The 21,680-nt window shown below is 35.4% G+C and overlaps 1 protein-coding gene across 1 annotated transcript; it reads left to right on the top strand.

The window, feature by feature from the left end:
* Positions 1-1,573: 1,573 nt before the first annotated feature.
* uxs1 (UDP-glucuronate decarboxylase 1) lies at positions 1,574-21,626 on the top strand. Its single transcript, XM_053497403.1, has 15 exons — positions 1,574-2,003; positions 4,619-4,646; positions 6,630-6,678; positions 7,568-7,611; positions 8,811-8,871; positions 9,417-9,597; positions 11,361-11,465; positions 11,999-12,058; positions 13,425-13,546; positions 16,504-16,623; positions 16,800-16,843; positions 17,769-17,829; positions 19,309-19,366; positions 19,560-19,663; positions 20,887-21,626. The coding sequence occupies exons 1-15, from the start codon at positions 1,916-1,918 to the stop codon at positions 21,016-21,018; spliced, it is 1,257 nt and encodes a 418-aa protein (XP_053353378.1). The 5' UTR covers positions 1,574-1,915; the 3' UTR covers positions 21,019-21,626.
* The last annotated feature ends 54 nt before the right edge of the window (positions 21,627-21,680 follow it).

Raw genomic sequence — 21,680 nt, 5'->3', positions numbered from 1 at the left:
CCACCTCTCATATAATCAGATTACTTGGTCAGAACTAATAAATGAATAAAAAATAATAATAATACCAAACAAAAAATAATACCAAAAACATGTTCATTATTGATTTGTAACAATTGAATCAGCAGATAAACCATCTAAAACCTTAAAGATTATTTGCTTCCTTTTTTTTGCTACTTAATCTGTGTTAAACTTGAAGGCTTTGCAACTATCTTTTTTTTTTAGAAATTCAAATGTGGATGGTAAATTGATTATGCATGCCCTGTCAGGTGTTCAAACATATTAAGTTTAAGTCCAGCAACCAACAATTTGAATGTTTACTGTAGCTGGCTCTTTCTTTATAGGGAGAGTGTCCTGGCATTTGCAATATAAATTAGAATTAAAATAACCAAACGAAAAGCTTTCCTCAGAAACTTGTCAGTCTATACTTGTTTTAAAGGTATAGCCAAGAAATTAAAAAATTTTTTAAAGGGTATACACAATAGTCCCCAACTGGATCCAGTCAGGACAGAAGACACAGTCATCAACCAACAATTTGAATGTTTACTGTACCTGGCTCTTTCTTTATAGGGAGAGTGCCCTGGCATTTGCAATATAAATTAAAATTAAAATAACCAAACAAAAATCCAGTCCCCAACTGGATCCAGTCAGGACAGAAGACACAGTGGAAGGCTCAGGTGCCTTTCCTACTGGGGAAATAGTACACTCTAAAAGTCCATTGATTGCATTTAGCTTTGATTATGGTGTAGTGTGTGGAGGGAAGTTCATGTGTGAAAAATTAGTCCTCATGCTCCCAGAACCACTTTTTCACAACTTGAATCCCGGAATGTGTCCTTGCCAACATAGAAGAACAACCACCATTGATGTAACCTGGGCATTCAGTACATTTAAATGATCAGCTGACACTTTATTGCTACATAAACTTGCTAAGGCTAAATCAAGAGGCTTGTTCTGTGGTAAATTGCTTTATGCACTTCCCTTTTTACCTGTGACACCCACCACTCCTGGATAGGGTCAAACTTAACACATCAAACCACATGATCTATTTCCATTACTCCAAAGCTCAAACTTTATGCTCCCTTGCAAATTCTAGTAATTACAAAGATCCTTATTTGTATTCTTTACTTGTAGAAGGACAATAACTCGTCCTTTCTAAAATGGTGCCTTTTGTGGCCTGTGTGTGTCAGAGAGAGTGTGGGATTGGGTGGAGAAATTACTTCTAAATGTTGCCAGGTAGTGTTTTTCTTTTTTTTTAAATGATAGACGTGTAGCAGTTGTAGCGCTACAAGGGTCGCATAGTACGCTGATTGGACACGTAATTGGTTACGTCACGCACAGGGGAAAGACAGGCTTCGGAACAGGGCTTTATCTGGAACCCCGCCCCTTTCGGAGTGACGCGTAACAATCCTAGTAACAGAACGTTTCTCACAAACGTTTCTATTTTTTAAAAGTTACAAACAGAAAATGGCTTGGTTGAAGTCATGCATGGTGGAATGGCTAGCTGTCGACTCGGCTGGCTAACAAGCTATCAGGAAGTTCTTGTACGTACCGAAAAGAACGCAGCGTCTGTCTGTTTTTGTTATTGTTTTAGCGCTAAACCGGACGAAAGCACAAAAGCCCGCGAGTGCTTAAACAGTTTATTTGCGGAGACAGGTTTGAGCAGACTCTACTATAAACCTGCCAGTTAATCTTTAGCCGGTTATCTAGCGGTGCAGAAGCCCGAGCTGATCCTACATGTACATGCTGTTGGACTCCAGTAGCCGCCAGAGTGTAAAGCGAGTTGTGCATTCTTTCAGTAACAGAAGGGAGTGAATGCTAGAGAGTAAAGTAGGGCGCGTGCTGGAGCGTGTGTCACTCAGTAATGCAGTGACTGACGGAGCTCCACTTCCGGCCTAAGTGCTGCACGTGCTGGATGTAGATGATGCGGATGCCCTGGCTCTTTACTGTGATTAACCGAAGAATCATGAAACTTCTCGTCGCCCTCGGGCTCATCGCATACATCGCCTGTGAGTGCACACTGTTTACACGAAATGTCTACTTGTTCAGTTTTATTCCACAAATAAATCTTTAAATTTATGCGTCAGGTTTAAATTTCCTTGTATGTTTCCTTTTCTCTCTGACCGAACTGGTTAGACTGTCCATGAACTGGGTGTGCAAGCAGTGTTATTTGCTAAGTTTGTACAGTAAGTTCAGCGATGTTCTACAATACACCCTTAGTGACACTTAAGAGCAATTCAGCACAGTCAGTACACTTACCTGCACACGGTTTGGAGGTAAGAAGAAAAAAAAAATCAGAGAACTTAAAGATGACCCACATGAACACAAGAAAAACTCAGAACAGAGAATAACCTGAGATCAGGACCCTGACGCTGTCAGGTGGCAATGATTCCTGTGCAGAGAAGAGGCAGGCTTTACTGTATAGAGAATTTATATACAGATTTGTATAGAGTCAGGACTCACAGATGTATTTTATACTCTAAGCTAGAATGATGTTTACTGAGAAGAAACAGATCTTGTATGTAACACAGGACACAGAGTGAAGCAGGCTGTCCATTGGTGACTGCATTTACAGTTTGACTACTGTGAGGAAATCATGATGATCTTAACAAATGCTGCATGTCATCTTTTAAAGACGTAAAAGTAGACATATAATACTTACACGTCATGTCTATTTCAGTATAAATTTAAGCTTTATATCTTTTTTGCAGAGTACTGCTTACTTTATATAGACATGCTTGGGGCAACACAAACCAATTACTTTAGATAATGCAAAAGTGAAATAAACCTAAAGGTTGTATAATTGTTTATTTAGCAAAATTATGACCTGTTATCTTTAGTGGTACATGTTTGACCTTTAATTTGAATGAGTCATCATTCTTCTGCACTGCTATAATTTGGAATAGAATAGTGTGCATACATGCACAAAAACACTCACTACCTGCACACAGACCCAAGGCAGAAATCGAACCCTCGACCCTGGAGGTGCGAGGCCACGGTGCTAAACCCTACACCCCCATGCTTGCAGCAAATATCAAATCAAACCTGAAAATGTTGCCTCACCATCTTGCTTTTCTTTGCATAGAAACCTCATTAATTAGATTGAAAATGGGAGCTAACGTAGTATCAGAACACATCCACACTAACATAAATGCCTGGCTAAATCACTGGCTAAATCACATCCACACTAACATAAATGCCTGGCTAAATCACTGGTATTTACTGCACCTGGTGTGATGCACATTGGCTCTAAACACTCAGTGCATGTACTGACCAATTTATTAAGGAAAAAGAAAAAGTAGATTAGGAAAACTATGGCAAACATTGTCTTCATGGAGCTTGCTTGTTTTCATACTGGAAAATGTTAAAGACTCATAGTTGAAGGTGAAGAGCAATTTAAAATGTATGATTCACACTTTGCGGTAACGAATGAAATCAGGACATAAGCACTGAATAAAAATAACCAAAAATATGATGATGGGGGCACGTCCCACAACAGTTTTAAAATTGTTTGCTACATTAAAGTAAAGGCCTGTGCTTGTTTACTTTTTGGATGTCTTCACTATATGAAAATGCCTATATTGGTAAATATTAATAAAGCTTGTTGTTGCAAAGCTGTTGCACATAAACACCTTAAGCTCAGATGTTATGATGAGCAGTTGCTGTCCATGGTACTGGATATTCTCCTTAGCACTTTTTTGTTTTTACTTTTTTAGCCAATATTTTAAAAAAGTACTTGATGCAACCCTTTGCTGTATCTGGATTGAATTACAGAGAAATTAAGTCTATTTTATTTATTAATTAGTTTAATATTTAGTCCTGTTTTAGCAGAATAAATAATTTTATATTTATTTCATTGGTAAAGCAATTTTCCATTTAAAATAAGCCAAATGCAGTAGTGTTAAAGATGGTCTAGAGGTTGAGTTCATCTGTCTGATCGTTAGAAATCTTTGGATTATTATATTGATGCACCAGTTGACCATTAAAACTGTCAGTTTTTACAGATACATCCCATTAATGCACATAATGAATATAAACCACAGAAAGCATGTCTCTGTTCGAGTGGATGCTTTGGTATAGCAAAGCTCTAAAAATTGCCCATCATCCATGACTGTTGCTATTTTTACAGCCGTGAGAGCTGGGCTGTATTTAAGCACTGTAGAAAAGAAACAGGAAAACCATGTTCATGTGTTCATATTGTAAGACATAGTATATTGTATGTGTATAAACTCTAACCCCAACCATGCAGTTTTTGTGCATTGCAACCATTCATTAAATTGCAGGTCAAGAGCTTAATCTAATCTTCATATTAAATAGAATGAACAGAATGGGTAGTAAGTGTGTTGTACCAGAAGGGCTAGTTTGAGTATTGCATAAACTGCTGATCTCTTGGAATTTTCACACAGACCAGTCTCTAGAGTACACATAATGGTATGGAAAAACAAGCAGAACATTGAGGTAGTGACAGTTCTTGTTGATAAGAGAGGTCAGAGGATAAGGGCTACATATTACTGGATTCAAGTAGTGAGGTCTTGTGATATTTCGAATTGAATTGATGACATTGTTGTATTAATCTTATTAATGCCATACTTATCCCTTCACTTTTTTTCTCTCTCTGTTTTAGCTGTCTGGGCAGCCTACACCAACATGAGGTAAAAATTCTGGGTTATTTCTTATTCCAGTTGATTTTGTGATTTATATGTTGTCTAAAAATTTTAGAAGACAGCTATACTTGTTGCAAGTAGTTCAAGATTATTATGCTAATGAACTAGGTGAATTGTGTTGTGCAACATATGCTGTGTTAAAAATAGTCAGCAAAGTGCAAGAAATTTTACAAATGCATTACATATAAAATGGATAAATGCATTACAGTATATTTGTAACAGTCAGCAGAAACAGGTACAGAGATTCAATTGTAATAAATTAGTAAAATGCACTTTACATCTAATACATGCAGCACAAATAGCATTTGCAGAAAGCAGGATAACAGTTGATCTTTTTTTTTTCATGCCTAATCAAAATGAATGGTTTAGGTTTAGCAATTCGTGTGTCAGTAGGGCTACAACTAACGGTTATTTTAATAATCGATTAATCTGTTGATCATTATTTTCTTCGATTACTCGATGAATCGGATAAAAAAAAAAAACACACAAGAAAATCATTCCTTTCCAACCCTTTATTTAAAAACAGAACTAAACTCTTTAGAAAGTGCACAAACATGTTGCTCCTTAAGCTGTTATAATAAAATAAAAATGGACTAACACAAAAAACATAGACATGTATGCTTTACATCTGCCAAATATATACAGTGGAACCTTTGATTACGAACATAATTTGTTTCCCAGGAGCGGGCTTGTGTTACACAACACTTGTAAACCGAATTACATTTTTAAAAACACACTAACGGAATCACTGCTGTAAAGTAAAAATAAAACAAATTAACCTGCACTTTTGAAAAGAATTGAGACAGAGCAGTGTTTCTGTGTAGAGCAAAGAGAAAGAGTGTGTGTCTGTGAAGGTGAAAGTAGGAGGGTGTGTGTGTGTGTTTTTTTTTGGGGGGGGGCATGGTGTCCAATGACGCACGCGCACACACGCACACACACACACACACACACACACACACACACACACACACACAGCAAGCAAAGAGAAGGCTAGCTAAGCCTTGAGCAGCGAGAGAAAATGGATTTTTAATGTCTCTAATGAAACTTGCTTTATCTGTACACACGCATACAGACACAAAATAAAATATGTTTTACGCACAAACACACACACGTGTTCAGGGTTACAGTAGACACGTGCACGGATGTTGATTATACCAGAAAGAGACACGCTCTAAGACCCAGCAGGGGAGAAGATTTCTCTGCCTCCGCCATGTATCTTTCCTTTACCTCCGCTCGTTTTTTTTTTTTTTTTTTGCTTCTATCTATGAGGTGCCGAACTCTGCTAGCACAAGTGCGTGAGACCAAGTGTGTTCACTCCGCTCCGCGCTCAACTAATGTTTTGTTTATTTATTTATTTTTTATACTTACATGAATTGATTATGAAATTCGTTGCCAAAGCTTTTAGTAATTGATTTTTATCGATTTAATTGATTCGTTGTTGCAGCCCTATGTATCAGCAAGTATCTAACAACTTGTGCCTAATTTTACAGTATTTAGTTTTAAGTCAGTACTTGTGACTGACTGCAGCACAATGAACACAGTGCAAATAATTTTGTATGAGCGCTTATGGATGCTCAGATTGCAAGCTGACATATAAAAACTCTGCAATCGTATATATATTATACCATTCCATTTCTTTTGAAACATTCAGAATCTACCCGGACACACCCAGTAGCCAGTATGTGCTGCCGAGGCTTGAAAATTGTTGCAAAGATTCTCAAGCACATAAAATATAATTAACACCCATGTACATTTATTAACACACCACCCCCCCATATTTGATTTGCTCTTTCATATAGTGGACCAAACCATCAGGCAGCTTGTATTTTATGATGCAGATTATAAAAAATGTTATTTCTTACTGTTTTTATTATTATTATTATTAATAAACTGTTCTGAATATCCTTGCAAAAATGTGTTTTTGGATAAATGGACCAGTAAATCTTTTTAACCTGTTTCTCTGCTACACAGGTTGATCCAGGAGCATAGTGAACTGAAGATTGAACAGAGGATAGATGAGGTGGGTGAAGATTTTTTTTTTCTTACGATAGAAACCACCAACATTTGTATTTCTTAAAATAGAATATGTGCAAGGTATTAGGGAATTACCTTCTTGCACTACAATTATTTGCAACACACATACTGTATGAGTTATTGCGAAAATAGAAATGCTCCATTACACACAGGATAGTTAAAGTACTTTAGTCAAGATGCGGTGGGATATATACCAGTAAAAATAAAGCAGAACGTTGAGGTTAAGATGGTGCATGTATAGTATGTATGAAATAGATGATTGGGTACAGATTCTTTTATATCAAATAAAAATAATTTTAATAGGATCTAGCTTTCTGGGGTTTGCTTAGATGTCCACACTTATGCCACTGCAGTATGGAGCCAGATAGTTATAAATGTTGTAATTTATCCTGTCTAAACTTACCCAATGGGTGCTTCTAAAGTACAATGGTTAATTATTTAAAATTCAATAGCCAAAATTTAAAAATGGTTAATGATGGAGCCCTAGCCATTTCATAAATTTGTTGCACAATAAATGTGATGTTTCTCTCTCTCAGGCGTAGGTCCTGACATTGTGAAATGATGTAAACATACCTTACAAACACAGTAAATTCTATCAGCACTATCTTATTGTTACAGATTTTTTGCAGCTGCTAAAAGGTGGAAGCCAATGAGCAGAAAGTGTTGCTTTGATCTACCTGACCATTTGAGATTAAAAATATTTTTTAATACAAATGAGAGTGCACTTTAAAAAGCCTTTTTTCATTTACTACTTAAGTGTTGAATATATGAACTATAACAATATATTGAATTATAATTAAAATTATATAGTTCATAAGTTGCTTCTCATCTGTTATTTCTCCGACTATCTTAATTGTACTTTTTTCTTATTACAGGCTGTTGCACCTTTGAGAGACAAGATTCGAGATCTTGAGCTCAGGTATGTTTTGCACTTGTTTGAGTCTCTTGTGAAATGTCTTGCATGTCACTATTTAGACTTTGTATCTGATCTTCTGCTTGCATAATTTAGAGTATGGTTAGTGTACAGCCAAAATGAAGTGTATCTGCTTGTTCGAGCCAGGCTTATGCAGCATCATAACTGAAGTCATTATAATTAGCTTTAGTCTAAAGTTTTCAATAATTCTTTTGTGTATCTGGAGTGCTGCAAGCATAGCCAAAAGGCTGTGATACCAAGAAAATTTACATCATGTTGGAATGTGTGTTAATGTAAATAGGTTTTGTATACAGCCCTCCATGTAATTACAGAAAAAGAACTTATGTTCTGTTGTACTCCTTGTACTTAAGGGAATATAATTTTTGTTTTTGCTTGCACTAACATTGAAATGATAATAAAAAAGAAAAAAAGAGATATATGGCATTCTCAAATTCAAATTCAATTTGTCACATACACAGTCATACACAGTACGGTATGCAGTCGTACATTCTGCTGCTACTAAACGATTACCAGCATGAAGATGTTTGCCTGTTTCTGCCTAAGTTTATTTAAATGCAAGGTCTTGATTTTATCCAGTGAAATGATGATGATTAATATCTTAAGCGTGACACCTTTCCAGCACCTTATTGTGGACCCATGTTTCACAGATGTATACATAAATATTCCCTTCACTCAGGATGGTGTGGTTTCTGCTTTCTAAATGATTAATTGCCTGAATATACAAGAATATGCCTTGAAAAGAGACTTGAAAAAGCATGAAGTGTTCAATAATTCATAGGAGTGTCCATGAGAATAGCCTGGTGATTAACATTCTTAAAGGGACCTGGTCATGTTTCTGGTCACAGTGAGATAGAAAAGTCCAAATTAACTTCAACACCCCTTCAGAAGTTCTTGACATGTGTGTTATAAATGGATTGTGTGGGTGGTTTGGCAAAACACCTGTTTGTAAGCAAGCTATGATGGTATTTTTGGTTAAGTAAATTCAGTTTGTTCCAGCTGATCCTCCCCAGTTGCCACTTGGATCCAGGATCTCTTGCATGATCTCAATGAAATAAGTAAATTATTGTTTTAATATCAAGTCCACAACTACTTGCCTTTTCCTGAAAAAATTTGAATTAAGTTTTTGCATATTTCCATGTCAGTTAGCAACAATTGTTCCTCAAACCTTGATTGTTATTTTTCAGCTTAACACAAAAGTATCCTCCTGTGAAGTTTCTCTCTGAGAAGGATCGGAAGAGGATTTTGGTAAGAACACATTGTTCTCCAATTTTGAATTGCTATTAATAAAGTCCAGAGTGGAGGCTCAGAAGTGTTTTGTAATTATCAAGGCAGGATGTTTGATGGATGCTAAATGATGTCTCATTCGTGTCACTCAGAAATGGAAGAAATTGCAGTAGAAAAAGTCTTTAAATTAAAAGGGTAATGTGCTATATGTTTTGTGCTACACTGTTTCAGAAGCAGCAAATACATGACAATACCTCCATTACAAGGAAATTCAAGTCTTTAGTAATTCAATTTGTAGCTTCTGCAACAGTGTAGCACAGAACATAAATTAATCAAAAGATTTTATTCTATAAATCTAAGATTGTAATCTATAGACATGGCAAAGAGAAGTGAGGGAAAAGTAGTATAGTTTGATTTGACTCAGTAATTAAGCATGTGAGAAGCACATATCTGTACGATAAGATAAAAGGATAGGTGGAAGACATTCAGACATATTTGGTGTATTTAGTCTTTGTATTCTGCATCTCGCTTGTATTGGTCATTTAATAGATTTTCTCTGGCTGTAGATCACTGGTGGTGCAGGCTTTGTGGGCTCCCACCTGACTGATAAACTGATGATGGATGGCCATGAGGTGACTGTGGTCGATAACTTTTTTACTGGCCGCAAACGCAATGTAGAGCACTGGATTGGCCATGAAAACTTTGAGCTTATCAACCATGATGTAGTGGAGCCACTCTATATTGAAGGTGAGTGTTCCTGTGGTTCTACGCTACACTTAAAAAGAAAAATGGTTTTGCCTTTTTACCAAAATCTTAAACCATTAGCACACACGGCTACTGTATATTGATGTAATTATAAAAGTAACATTGCTAATGAATACTTATCACCCTGTCAAATTATTTAAAATAAATCCAGTGGTAGAAAAAAAGATGCTATCACTCCTTTAAATCAAGACACGACCAGGTCGTATATACAGGGTGCTGTATAGGCCATATGAATTTAACCCATGCGTATTTATTAAAGGATAAAGCTCCTAAATGTCAGCGCTGTGGAACTACTCTAACCATAAAGCACATACATTTGGACTGCTCAAGTTTTCATATCATAAGAAAACAATTTCTACCAGAACAAGTTTTAAAAAACATATTCTGCAAGACAAAACCAGAAAAACTTTTACAATTTCTATCTAAAGTGCACCCAAAGAATCTAATGTAAATCTTTTTCTTCAGGGCCAAGGCCATGCTATAATGTGATATTTCATTTTATCCATTATTATTATTATTATATCCTTTTTTTACTTGCCCACAACTCTTTAAATTACATTATAACAATATAATATTGGTTCGAATAAACCAGCTTAATATTTGATATTAATCTGCCATGAAATAGCCTGAGAAGTTGTTATGGCAATAAATATTAATACAAACAAACTTATCACCCTGTCAAAATATTATCTTACACTGTAGACCATATCCAATGATTAATAGAACTGTTCTCTCTTAAATTTTCTTGAAAATCTGTTGCAATTAATTCTATATTAACACAATAGTATGTACTTTTAAAAATTAAAAGAAATTCCAAAAGTAATGTTACGTCAGTGTTGCGTGGTATACCAGTACTGAAAAGTACTGCAGAAAAAGAATTGAAAAAATGGTAGCATGCCAGTATTTTTAAATAATCAGTATTTATACTATGCCCATGTCTACTCGCTAGTTAATTCGTCGGCTTGGAATCTTTGACCAATAGACACTGGAACACTTATTTGTTTGTTTTAATACATTTTCGATATATTACGATTTGTTTTTATCATGCATTTTTGACATTAATTCTATTGCTTTATTAATGGGCTTAGTGAAGATGTGTATGTTTGTGTCTGTGTTTGCCTCTTTGTGTGTGTGTGTGTGTGGGTGTGTGTCTGTTATTCTGTGTGCATGCATTCCTTCAATATTGCCTGCATTTGTCCTTGCTCATCTTGCTTCTCTATGTGAATGAATAAATGAGCGAGCGTGTGTGCGTATCTGCACATTCCTTTAATATTGCCTGCATTTACCCTTGCACATCTTCCTCCAGTGGTATATAATTGAAAGAGCATTTAGCACGAGTTTAAGAGTACACAATAATATCTATCAAAATAAAAATCCTTGACAGAACTAGTTGCACAAGATTCAACTTGAACTAACTTTTTTTATCTCCCATCTTGGAGGTACATCAATAAGTCCAGATGATGCAATTGTTTATTTACCAATAAAGGGACAAGCTTGGATCTTATTTTCTGTTGTTCTTCAATGTACATTATATAGATGTAGAATTAATCAGAGAGGTCTTTTTTTTTTGTTTGTTTGTTTTTTTGTTAAATGAATTTTCCTATTAAATATGTCCTGTTGGTATATGGGTCATATTAACAATACTATTTGTATGAACTTGGAGTTAGGAGCATGCTGATGATTTTGTTGCCTTTTTTGTGTATACTGAAACATTTTGCCATTCTGTTTTCTTTTTCCTGTTTTAGTGGATCAGATCTATCACTTGGCTTCTCCTGCATCACCGCCCAATTACATGTATAATCCTATCAAGACACTAAAAACCAACACTATAGGCACTCTAAATATGCTTGGTAAGTATTAGCAACCAGCATTCGTATGTAATAGAATGAGAGTATGCTGAGAATCTGTGTCTTAAAAAAGAGAAATCTTTTATATCAGCTTTCCCAGTTACAAACAGCTGTAGGAAAAAGCCCAGTTAATTCTTTGCCCATTGTGAATTTAAAAGCCTCCATTCAACTTTTGTGTAATGTTTGTACGGTACATAGACTAATGACATGGTGGGAATTACGTATTGAAATGCATGGCAATTTACATAAAATCTAGATTGTGTGTTTGAATTTGTTAAGAAGACTCAAAACAGTGCTTTTAAACCCACTGCACATTGTGTGTGTGTGTATACGGTTTATATTTGTACAGAGATTCTGGAATTCTGAATTAAAAATCCACTGAAGTAAACATGTGCTATGTTACTTTGATTGCAGTTTACACAGATTCAATGTTCTTGTGGCTCATGACTCCCGTATTTAATTTAACTATAACATGCTGTTGGTCCAGCTGATGAAGAATTGCTTTACTATTATTTTTTGTATCTCATTGTCGTCAGGTCTGGCGAAGCGTGTAGGTGCTCGACTACTTCTTGCATCCACATCAGAGGTTTACGGAGGTATGGGAGTATCCTTAAATACTGGTAGTCTTCATGTAATCATTGCACATGTAAAGACAAACAAAATCAAATAAAGTGTACTGGAAAATATCAATGTCCAAGTAATTCAGACATACAGTACTGTGCAAAAGTCTTAGGTGCACTGTATTATATGCTGTACCAATTTTGTTATACGTTCTGTAATTATGTACAAAATCATTCAGTATTTCCATATATAACTTAAAAATTAATAAATAAAATAACATTATAGGAGAATGTATGCATGGCGGTAAAGAAAATAAAAAATATAGTACAAGACCAGTTACCAGAAGAACTCATATTCTCCAGCAAGCTCAGTAAAACCTACCTACTATTTTACTTGTAGTTCTGTGCAAAAGTCCGGCACATACAAAAATATGGCATAAGCAAAAGATGCTTTTGAAAATATTTCTGCATAAAAGAAACTTCTATAAAGAAGAATAAAGATCAATAAAAAGTGATAAAATAAACACTCATTTGAAGTGAAAACTCATTGCTTAAAATCAGGAGTTTTAGACACAGGTTTGTGTAGTTTTATAAGAAAACAGCTGTTAGGTTTTACTGAGCTTGATGGAGAATGAGTTCTTCTGGTAACTTTGTCGCACTCGCTCCTTTCTGTTTTTATTCAAACAAACAAATTCCTGGAGCGCACATAAGGTTTTTTCTTTCCATCTGAAAACTGGTCTGTCTTGTACTATACTGTGTGTGTATATATATATATATATATATATATATATATATATATATATATATATATATATATATATATATATATATATATATATATATTTTTTTTTTTTAACAGCCATGCATATATTGTCCTGCAATATTATTTATTTAATAATTTTTAAGTTATATATGGAAATACTGAATGATTTTGTACATATTTATTTAGACATGATAAACATAAACAGTATAAAAAAATTTATACTGCATATATTATGGTGCCACTCTGCATATATTATGGTGCCACTTTGCACAGTACTGCTTTTTAAAGTCTTTCATTATTGCCCAGACCTTAGTGGTTTACACTTGCAGTATTACTTATTTTCAGTGAAGGTTTTATGAAAAATGAGCTTTAGGATGCTGCTTTGATTAAAACAAAAAGACAAGTGTTGTCTCCTGAACTGGAGCTGAAGGGCACAGTTAATGAACATCTCACTTTGACCCCCAGTTTGACTCCCTTATAATGAGGAGGACTGGATAGACCCAGCAGGGTTTGTCAATGTCAGCTTCCCAAGGCTGCATAGGGTATTTCCATGTTTACATGTTCATGAGTTTGTGAGTAATTGGACAGCCCATCATATCCAATTAACTTGATTTGCCCTGTGTGTATGTATGCATGTAGATCCGGAGGTACATCCTCAGAATGAAGACTACTGGGGGCACGTGAACCCAATCGGACCGCGGGCTTGTTATGATGAAGGGAAACGTGTGGCTGAAACTATGTGTTATGCATACATGAAGCAGGTATGTATGAAAGTGTCAGTACTAACACATTACTGCTTAATGAATTTCCATAGTATCCTTCTCCTGGAAGAGACAAGTTCAGGGGGGAGAAAAGCAGGAAACTGATGAAACCATGCCCTTTTTGGAGGAACAAGGCACAAATTATTTAGTCATCGAATGTTTATTGGGTTATCCCATACCTCTTGATTTTCATATCTGCTCTCAGTCCAAGTTATTAAAAATAATGAATTCTTACAGAGTGTGAATTAGCCTAAGAAATTACACAGACCCAAATCACTGAGCAAAATATTAAATGTAAACATGCGTCTATCTTTCCAAGCAGGAGGTGTTAATAATTGTGCACAACAGGAGAGTTTGTTCCATAGTGGTATGAACAAATATTAATTTATAATTGGAAAAAGCATGTTTTTGTTTTTACTTACCTCACTCTCAGACCAATCACCACAAACTTAATCTCAGTTTTCATAACATACTATTTGTCATTTTTAAGCTTTACTTCCGTTATATTTAATAGCTACTACTTTGCTTTTCCTTGTTTTTAGATTTATTTTCATCAGGAAAGTATTTATTTTTTTCCTTTTCTTTATTATCTTGATTATTAGCACACACACAAAACAACCTCAAGCTAAATTTAAAAGCTGATAGGTAAATAAGAGCTATTGAGGAACAGTGCCATTCACAATTCTGTTAATTGGTTTGATAATCGATAAATTAATTATCAAAATTGTCGTTAGTTGCAGTCCTATCACACAAGTTCTCTCTTCTTTTTTTTGTAAATCCAATGTGAAAGGCTTTTATCTTAGTAAAGTAAAAGCTTTTAAGGAAAGCAAATGTCAGCAACTGCATATCAACTATAAGACATGACTGAAAATCAACTGTAAGTGCAGTATCTTTGATGATTGGCAGCAGGCCTTTTGTGAATCAGAATCTGAAATCTTGTCACCTCGTCAGTTCCATTTTCTTCTCCTTCACCATAAACGAAGCCTTTCTTTCTGTCTAATGTCATCACATTTTATTTCTCAGCCTTTCATACTGGCATAGATCATCATGGAAATGTTCCCAGATAGCTGATAACTTTATATGTAATAATTTCCTTCATATGTCAGTTATTTTAGTTTCAGCATAAACATTTAGATTTAAAACTACGATACCAGCTAAATACAGAATGCTAATTGAAGTTGCATTATTAAGATTTTTGGGTAATTGTTATTCAAAATATTTCTATAATAATTTACTGATATGAATCAAATCCTTTAGCTATTTAAAGATAGAGAATGCTTTCATTTAAGTCGTACAGAGAGACACAGAGTGGTCACATCATATGTTAATCTGTCTCACTCACTCATTTAACCAAACCCTGTGAACAAGTTTTTAAATAAGTAAAGAAACTTGAAAAACATGCAATTTAAATTCTTGTGAAATAGTCTCTGCACAACATACACAAAACAAGGCAATGAAGTAAATCATGCTCTCGCTCAGTGCACACAGTAGTTGCTTTATGCCCTGAAAAGGTAACAAAACTTACTTACATTTACATTTACATTTAGGCATTTGGCAGACGCTCTTATCCAGAGCGACTTACATTTTTATCTCATTACACATCTGAGCAGTTGAGGGTTAAGGGCCTTGCTCAAGGGCCCAACAGTGGCAACTTGGTGGTTGTGGGGTTTGAACCTGGGATCTTCCGAACCGTAGTCCAATGCCTTAACCACTGAGCTACCCCCTGAATTAAGAAATGTGGCTGTATTTTATTGTGTGGCCACAAATAAAAAAAAATGTGAATGTACCACATGTGCATGAGATACAAATTGTTTCTATTTCCATGTTTTATTTTGTTTTTAGCATCACTCTTACACTCTAAAACTCTCTTTAGTTTTTTTTAGTTTAGGGCTCCTCTCTCTCCTTCCACCCTTTGTGTTTGGCCATGTCACAATTAAATGAGGTACATATCTATAATGGCAATATTAACATTACACGATTGGGCATTACTGTGTCTTTTTCTCAGTGCTTCTTTTTACTTTCCATTTTTAATTAGTTGTTAAATTCGGATTGTAATGGAGCAGCGATGATAAAGTTTGTTCTGTAGATATGTGACTGGAGAAGCCAGTCCTCATTTGAGACCCCCCCTTTTGCCTCAGGCTTGTCTCTTATTAGCAAACTGTCATCACATATTTCGAGTTCTCCTGCCAGCTCCTTGTCTAATCAGGTTAAAATCACAATATCTCATCCTTTTATACCACTTTCATCTTGCACACGCGTTAACACACAGGAGTTGACAGATCAGCACCATTCTTATTAACTAGCAATATCAGTTTACAATATCATATGTAACATCATTTAACTATTATATGCAATATTACTCATCGTTGTTGCTACGTAAATTCTACATCAGTAGTAGCTTTCTGCTACTCTATTACTGCTGGTTGCTGCATTCCACCTTGTTTGGTTATTGCACTCTACTTTTGTCTATCTGATGTCTAGTTTGTGGATTTGTTTTATTTTATTTATTACATTATTGTATGTAAATATGTTTTTACTCTCTTTGCTCTTGGAGCAGTCTCTAGCACAAGAAAGAGTTTTATCTTATCTTATTTTATCCTATCTTCTTTTTATCCTCTTATTTTAACCCAATTCAAGTAATTTCAACAATACCCAATAGGCCAATAATTTGACCCTTCTTGAACACAATAACATATTTTTCACGGATTTCATATCCGGACATAATTGTTTAAGAGACGAGAAGATGCTCACTTCATAGTCTAAACAAATTGCTGCCAGCTAATAATCTAAGCATCTTAAGTATTTGCTTATTTAAATACAAATTGTGGCAGCTTCTATTTTTGTTGGTTTGTTTTTGGCCAGTGTACCTTAACCAGTCAATAAAAAAAATGCTCTGTTTAAAAAAATAAACTATTGTGATATTTCCACAAATGCAACTGTCAAAATTTGTTCTTCAGGAGGGGGTAGAGGTGCGAGTAGCACGCATCTTCAACACGTTCGGATCTCGTATGCATATGAATGATGGGCGTGTGGTTAGTAACTTCATCCTGCAGGCTCTACAGGGGGAGCCCCTGACGGTGAGCTGTACATGATGCTGTAACATAACTCACTGCATTGGTGGTTGAGGATTTTTTAATGTTGGACCACAATTTAATATACATTAACAGCATTTACAATTTAGTATTTTGGTATATTAAAAGTGTAACCCCTAACAATAATGTCATTTTAATTTGCTCTGCATTGTTTTCTTTAGGTTTATGGTTCTGGATCCCAGACAAGAGCGTTTCAGTATGTCAGGTAAGCATCAGCAAGTTTAAGATGTGTGTTCACTGTCTGTTCATGACATTAGTTAATGCATTCACCTGACTCCAGCACATACTGTCATGGTGATCCCCATGCTGTGGGATTGTGGGTAAACATCTCCCATGCTCAGTGCATGGCATCACAGAGTCAACATCCAAAGCTACACTGTTAACTAGCTTCTAATACTAGTCAGATGACTTAATCCTAAGCTTGCTAGCTTTCTATTTAGTGCTATGAAAAATTTAACCACGGAACCTGGAGCTCCGTCAACAAAACTGCAAAAGGAAAAGTTTATCTTAAACTTGTGTTGACACAAAAGAATATGACCCTTTTATATTTAAGCAATATAATAATGCCCAAGTGCCGATGGGATCACAGCTGTTCTGATAACAGTTTAACAGCACAACCTTGAGTATAACAGCACATCAGTAGTTGCACTGTTATTATTTTTCATTTATTTATTTATAATGCTGCTTATGACTTATATGCTTTCATATTTATATTCTTTTAGTTTAGCACTGCACCAATAACCATGGTCAGCTCTCACATTTACCCTGTCCTTGTGTTTCTGTCCTCATTGCTACCGGATGTTTGAAATTTCCTCTGGGTTTAATAAAGTATCTAGTTAGCTTTTCTTTAGTATGGCCTTAACATTAGAAATGGTGGTGGTGGTAGTAGTAGAAATAATAATAATAATAATATCATCATTAATAATGCTTGCATTGTTTTATTACATTTTATTACAAGGAAAATAAAGCATTAACCATTATGAATGTTAATGCTAAATTATGTTATTGTGTAAATAAAAGCACAGACTTAGCATCATGTGTTTTATATCTACCACTGCTACTGTACATTTTCTGTGTTTTGTCTATTCTTTCTGTAATGCACAGTATGTTTATTCTTCTTTCTTTTTCAGTGATCTTGTTAATGGTCTGGTGGCCCTAATGAATAGTAATGTCAGCAGCCCTGTTAACCTGGTAAGGATTCTAGTAATTAATTGACTGACTGCCTGGTACACTGATTCGTTTATTGACTGACTTAATGACACACCTGCGCAAAAGGAAGGTGGTTGTTTGAATTGAAATTAAAAATGTCTTTTTAAATAAGTTGTAGAAGATTTACCCCAAGAAAAAAAACTGAGTGGTAAATGTGTCAAGGTAGCTGGCCTTAAGTCACTACAGAGTGACCCTAACCCAATTGTAAGTGCTAGAGATGACATTACTGAGTGGTTTGATTCTTCTGTCAAGTGAATGCAACTCTGGTAAGAAATAAATCCAACATTGTATATGAAAAAGAGAGCAAGAGAAGAGTGCAGGCTGGGTGAAATGGTTGGAGAAGGGAAGCAGGAGTGATCTATGACCGAAAGGTTTCGACAAGAATGAAAGGGAGACTTTTACAGGACGATAGTGAGACCAGCAGTGTTGTCCAGTGTGAAGACATTGCCGCTAACAAAAAAACAGGAAGCAGAGCTGGAGGTGGCAGAGCTGCAGATGTAGTGTTTTACTTTGACAATAACAATAATGGTCAGGATTAGGAATGAGTATATTAGAGGGATAGTGCAGGTAGGACGGTTCGGGGAAAAAGATTAGAGAGACCGGATTAAGATAGTTTGGACATGTGCAGAGGAAGGACGAGGGGTATATCGGGAGGAGAATGTTACAGATGGAGCTGTCAGACAGAAAGAGAAGAGGAAGCCCCAAGGCTAGGTTTATGAATGTGGTGAGGAAGGACATACAGGAGGTTGGAGTGACAAGGGAAGATGCGGTAGACAGAGTTTGATTTAGACAAATGGTCCGCTGTGGCGACCCCTAACGGGAACAGCCAAAAGAAGACGATGATAGCAGGGCCTCAACAACAATGTGAAAAATATTTATCTTCTGCCTAAATCAAAAGATTTTTTTTTTTTTTACCAGCGCTATTTATTCAATTAAATATAGAATTTTTAATATTGTTCTTAAAATATTATGTACTTTAGTCCAGTTAATTACTTCCTTAACCAAGAAAGCAACGTTCAATATTTAATTTTAACAACATAGTTAATATTTAATTGCTTATCATTCTGAGAATTACTTAAGATTTAGGCAGAGTAAACTTATTTTTCACAAAGATGTTAAGTGTGATTAAATATTTGCAGTTTTGTATATGTAGTGTGTATGGGTTTATGTAACTGCACAGTTAATTGACAGTGATGAGAACTGGACAAATAAAGTAATCAGATTTGGTATATCGATTTTCTTTTGTTCTTTACAGCTTACAATTTGTAATTAAATTATTTATTTGTTCATGATGAAATACTTTGCTGCTAATAAAATAATCTGCGATCCTACATTTGTTGAAACATTTTATTTTTGTTCTTGAAATTTCTTAGCGCTCAACACTACCAGAGATGTACCAGAGAATAATTTACACAGCTGACTCTCACATTTAATTTCTTCATATGTTTGCTCTGCTTTCAGGGAAACCCTGAGGAACATACCATATTGGAATTTGCTCAGATGATTAAAAGCCTGGTCGGTGAGTGAAAAAATCTAGTCCTAAATGACACCTTGCTTCCTTCTTTGACACATATCTGTTGTGAGTGACTGCAGTATGTCCTCATCATTCTTACTCAGGTTCTCAAATCCTCTCTCTCTCTCTCTCTCTTCCTCTCTTCCTCTCTTCCTCGCTCTCTCTCTTCCTCTCTTCCTCTCTTCCTCTCTCTGTACAGTGAGCCGCAGCCATATTCAGTTCCTTCCAGAAGCACAGGATGACCCTCAGAGACGGCGGCCAGACATCCGCAAAGCAAAATTGCTGCTGAGCTGGGAACCTGTGGTGAGCATTACCTCACAGCCTTAACTGTTAAAACATGTACTGACAAATTGATCACTGTTTTTTCCCCTTGAATTTAGACTCAAACATATATGTTTAGATTAGAATATGATTTGTGATATAGTGAAATATTCTTATAGCAATTGCATAATTGTGGAAAACAGTGAACCACTTTACATCACTGTACAATATACAAGTCCAGCTCCTTTAGATTAGAGAGCTGTACTATAGGATTGTTGAGTAAAATCTGCAAAAAATAAAAATAAATAACATGCAGCGTTTATGATTTAAATGTTTTTTTTGTTTTTTTTTTGCTTATGTATGAAAAGTTTACATAAATTACAATAATTTTTTAAAACTTTGCTTTTGTGAGTTGGGTAATGAACCATGTGTGAACACATTCAGGAACCATCTATTTACCCTCCCAATGTCTAAGAAAAGCATGACAGTTAGAACCAAAAATCGCAAATTTAGCTTCATCAGACCAAAATACAGTTTTCCATTGCTCTAATGTCCATTCCTTGTGTTTATTAGCCCAAGCAAGTCTCTTTTGCTGCTTGTTCTTTTGAAGTAATTGTTTCTTTAATACAATTTGACCATGAAGGCCTGACACACGCAGTCTCCTCTAATCACTGCATGTTAAAATATGTCTGTCTCTAAAACCAAATAAAGAGAAGCATTTATTTGGTAAGGTTGAGAAAATCTGGAATGTTCTGCAAAATTTGTATATTTAAACATTTCCCTATCCAGGTCAAAAAAGCAAAGTTTGAAGAGAAAAATAGGTCTTTTCCATTTACTTTAGACGTAAGCAATTGGGAAATAACATTTTCTGAACATGAACAATATTGCATAGTGAAATATTTTGATTAATATTTATATTTTAGCTGAAACAATTCATGATTTTGGTTGTATTTATGTTAAAAAGGTTTCTGTTTTTGATATGCCGCGTGTAGGTTTAGTATACAAAGTCTTGGTTGGTCATATGCTAGTGTTACCTTGCTGTTGCCATGGTAACCACATGAGTGAGAAGCAATTTTCACATTATTATAGTGTCAAGGGAGTGGAAAGAGATTTATTTGCTGCATTTAAAGCTTGTAAAGTGTCAGAACTCTGTTCTGGCATTTCAATCCCAGTACTACCTTGATTAAAAAAAAAAAAAAAAAACTGTTCCTTGATTGTTTTTGTAATATCTACAAAAATATCTGTTTGTGTGATTTTTACACTAGGTGCCATTGGAGGAGGGTCTAAACAAAACTATCCAGTATTTCAGCAAGGAACTGGAACATCAAGCCAACAATCAATATATTCCCAAACCCAAGGCTGCTCGTATGAAGAAAGGCAGACCGAGACACAACTAGAGAACAGGATGTTTTTCTCAGGGATGCTGGGACACGTCTCATGTGCCCTCTAGCAGCCATTTTACACGGAGGTATTTTTCCCCCTTAAACCGGGTGATTTTTATTATTTTTTCCCCTCCGTTTTTGGAAAGGAGCTTTAGCAAGAACTCTTCCTTTCGTGCTTGCTTTTCAAACTTGTGCCTCAGAAAAAGAGAGACAGAGAAAACCTAGACGCTAATTACCACATCTTGCACTTTGGATTTTGTCAATTGCCTATTATTTAAGAAAATGGAAAAACTTCTCTCTGTGCTTTGTGCATTTATGCCATGCAGTTTTGTTTGATGTGAGGATTTTTTACTGTAATATGTCTCTGTTTTCATGTTGAGATTTGGATTATGGAGCGTAATGATATCCCCTTTATTTATCTTGAATGTGCTGCAGTGGGACATCCGGGCGCTATTCTAAAAAAAAAAAAAAAAAAAACATGTGAAACGTGTTTCTGCTTTTTTAATGTAATTTTGAGCCAAGTCTACTGTTGCCATTGTCACACTTCGAAGAGAACCCTTATGCTTTTTTCTGATTTCAGGGGAAAAAAGGCTATTTTAATAAAATATTTACACTCTTCGTTATACTGCTATTTATCTCTTACCTTTTCTACTTTATGTATTGAACAGATGAAAAAA

The sequence above is a fragment of the Clarias gariepinus genome, chromosome 5, assembly GCF_024256425.1.
Source record: "Clarias gariepinus isolate MV-2021 ecotype Netherlands chromosome 5, CGAR_prim_01v2, whole genome shotgun sequence".
Classification (NCBI taxonomy): Eukaryota; Metazoa; Chordata; class Actinopteri; order Siluriformes; family Clariidae; genus Clarias; species Clarias gariepinus.
This window is presented reverse-complemented; position numbering and strand designations above follow the sequence as displayed.

Coding starts and splice junctions, on each gene's coding strand:
- uxs1 (XM_053497403.1), top strand. CDS start 1,916: ATGATGCGGATGCCCTGGCTCTTTACTGTGATTAACCGAAGAATCATG. Junction 12,059..13,424: donor CACATCAGAGGTTTACGGAG/GTATGGGAGTAT, acceptor GTATGCATGTAG/ATCCGGAGGTACATCCTCAG. Junction 19,664..20,886: donor TGCTGAGCTGGGAACCTGTG/GTGAGCATTACC, acceptor TTTTTACACTAG/GTGCCATTGGAGGAGGGTCT.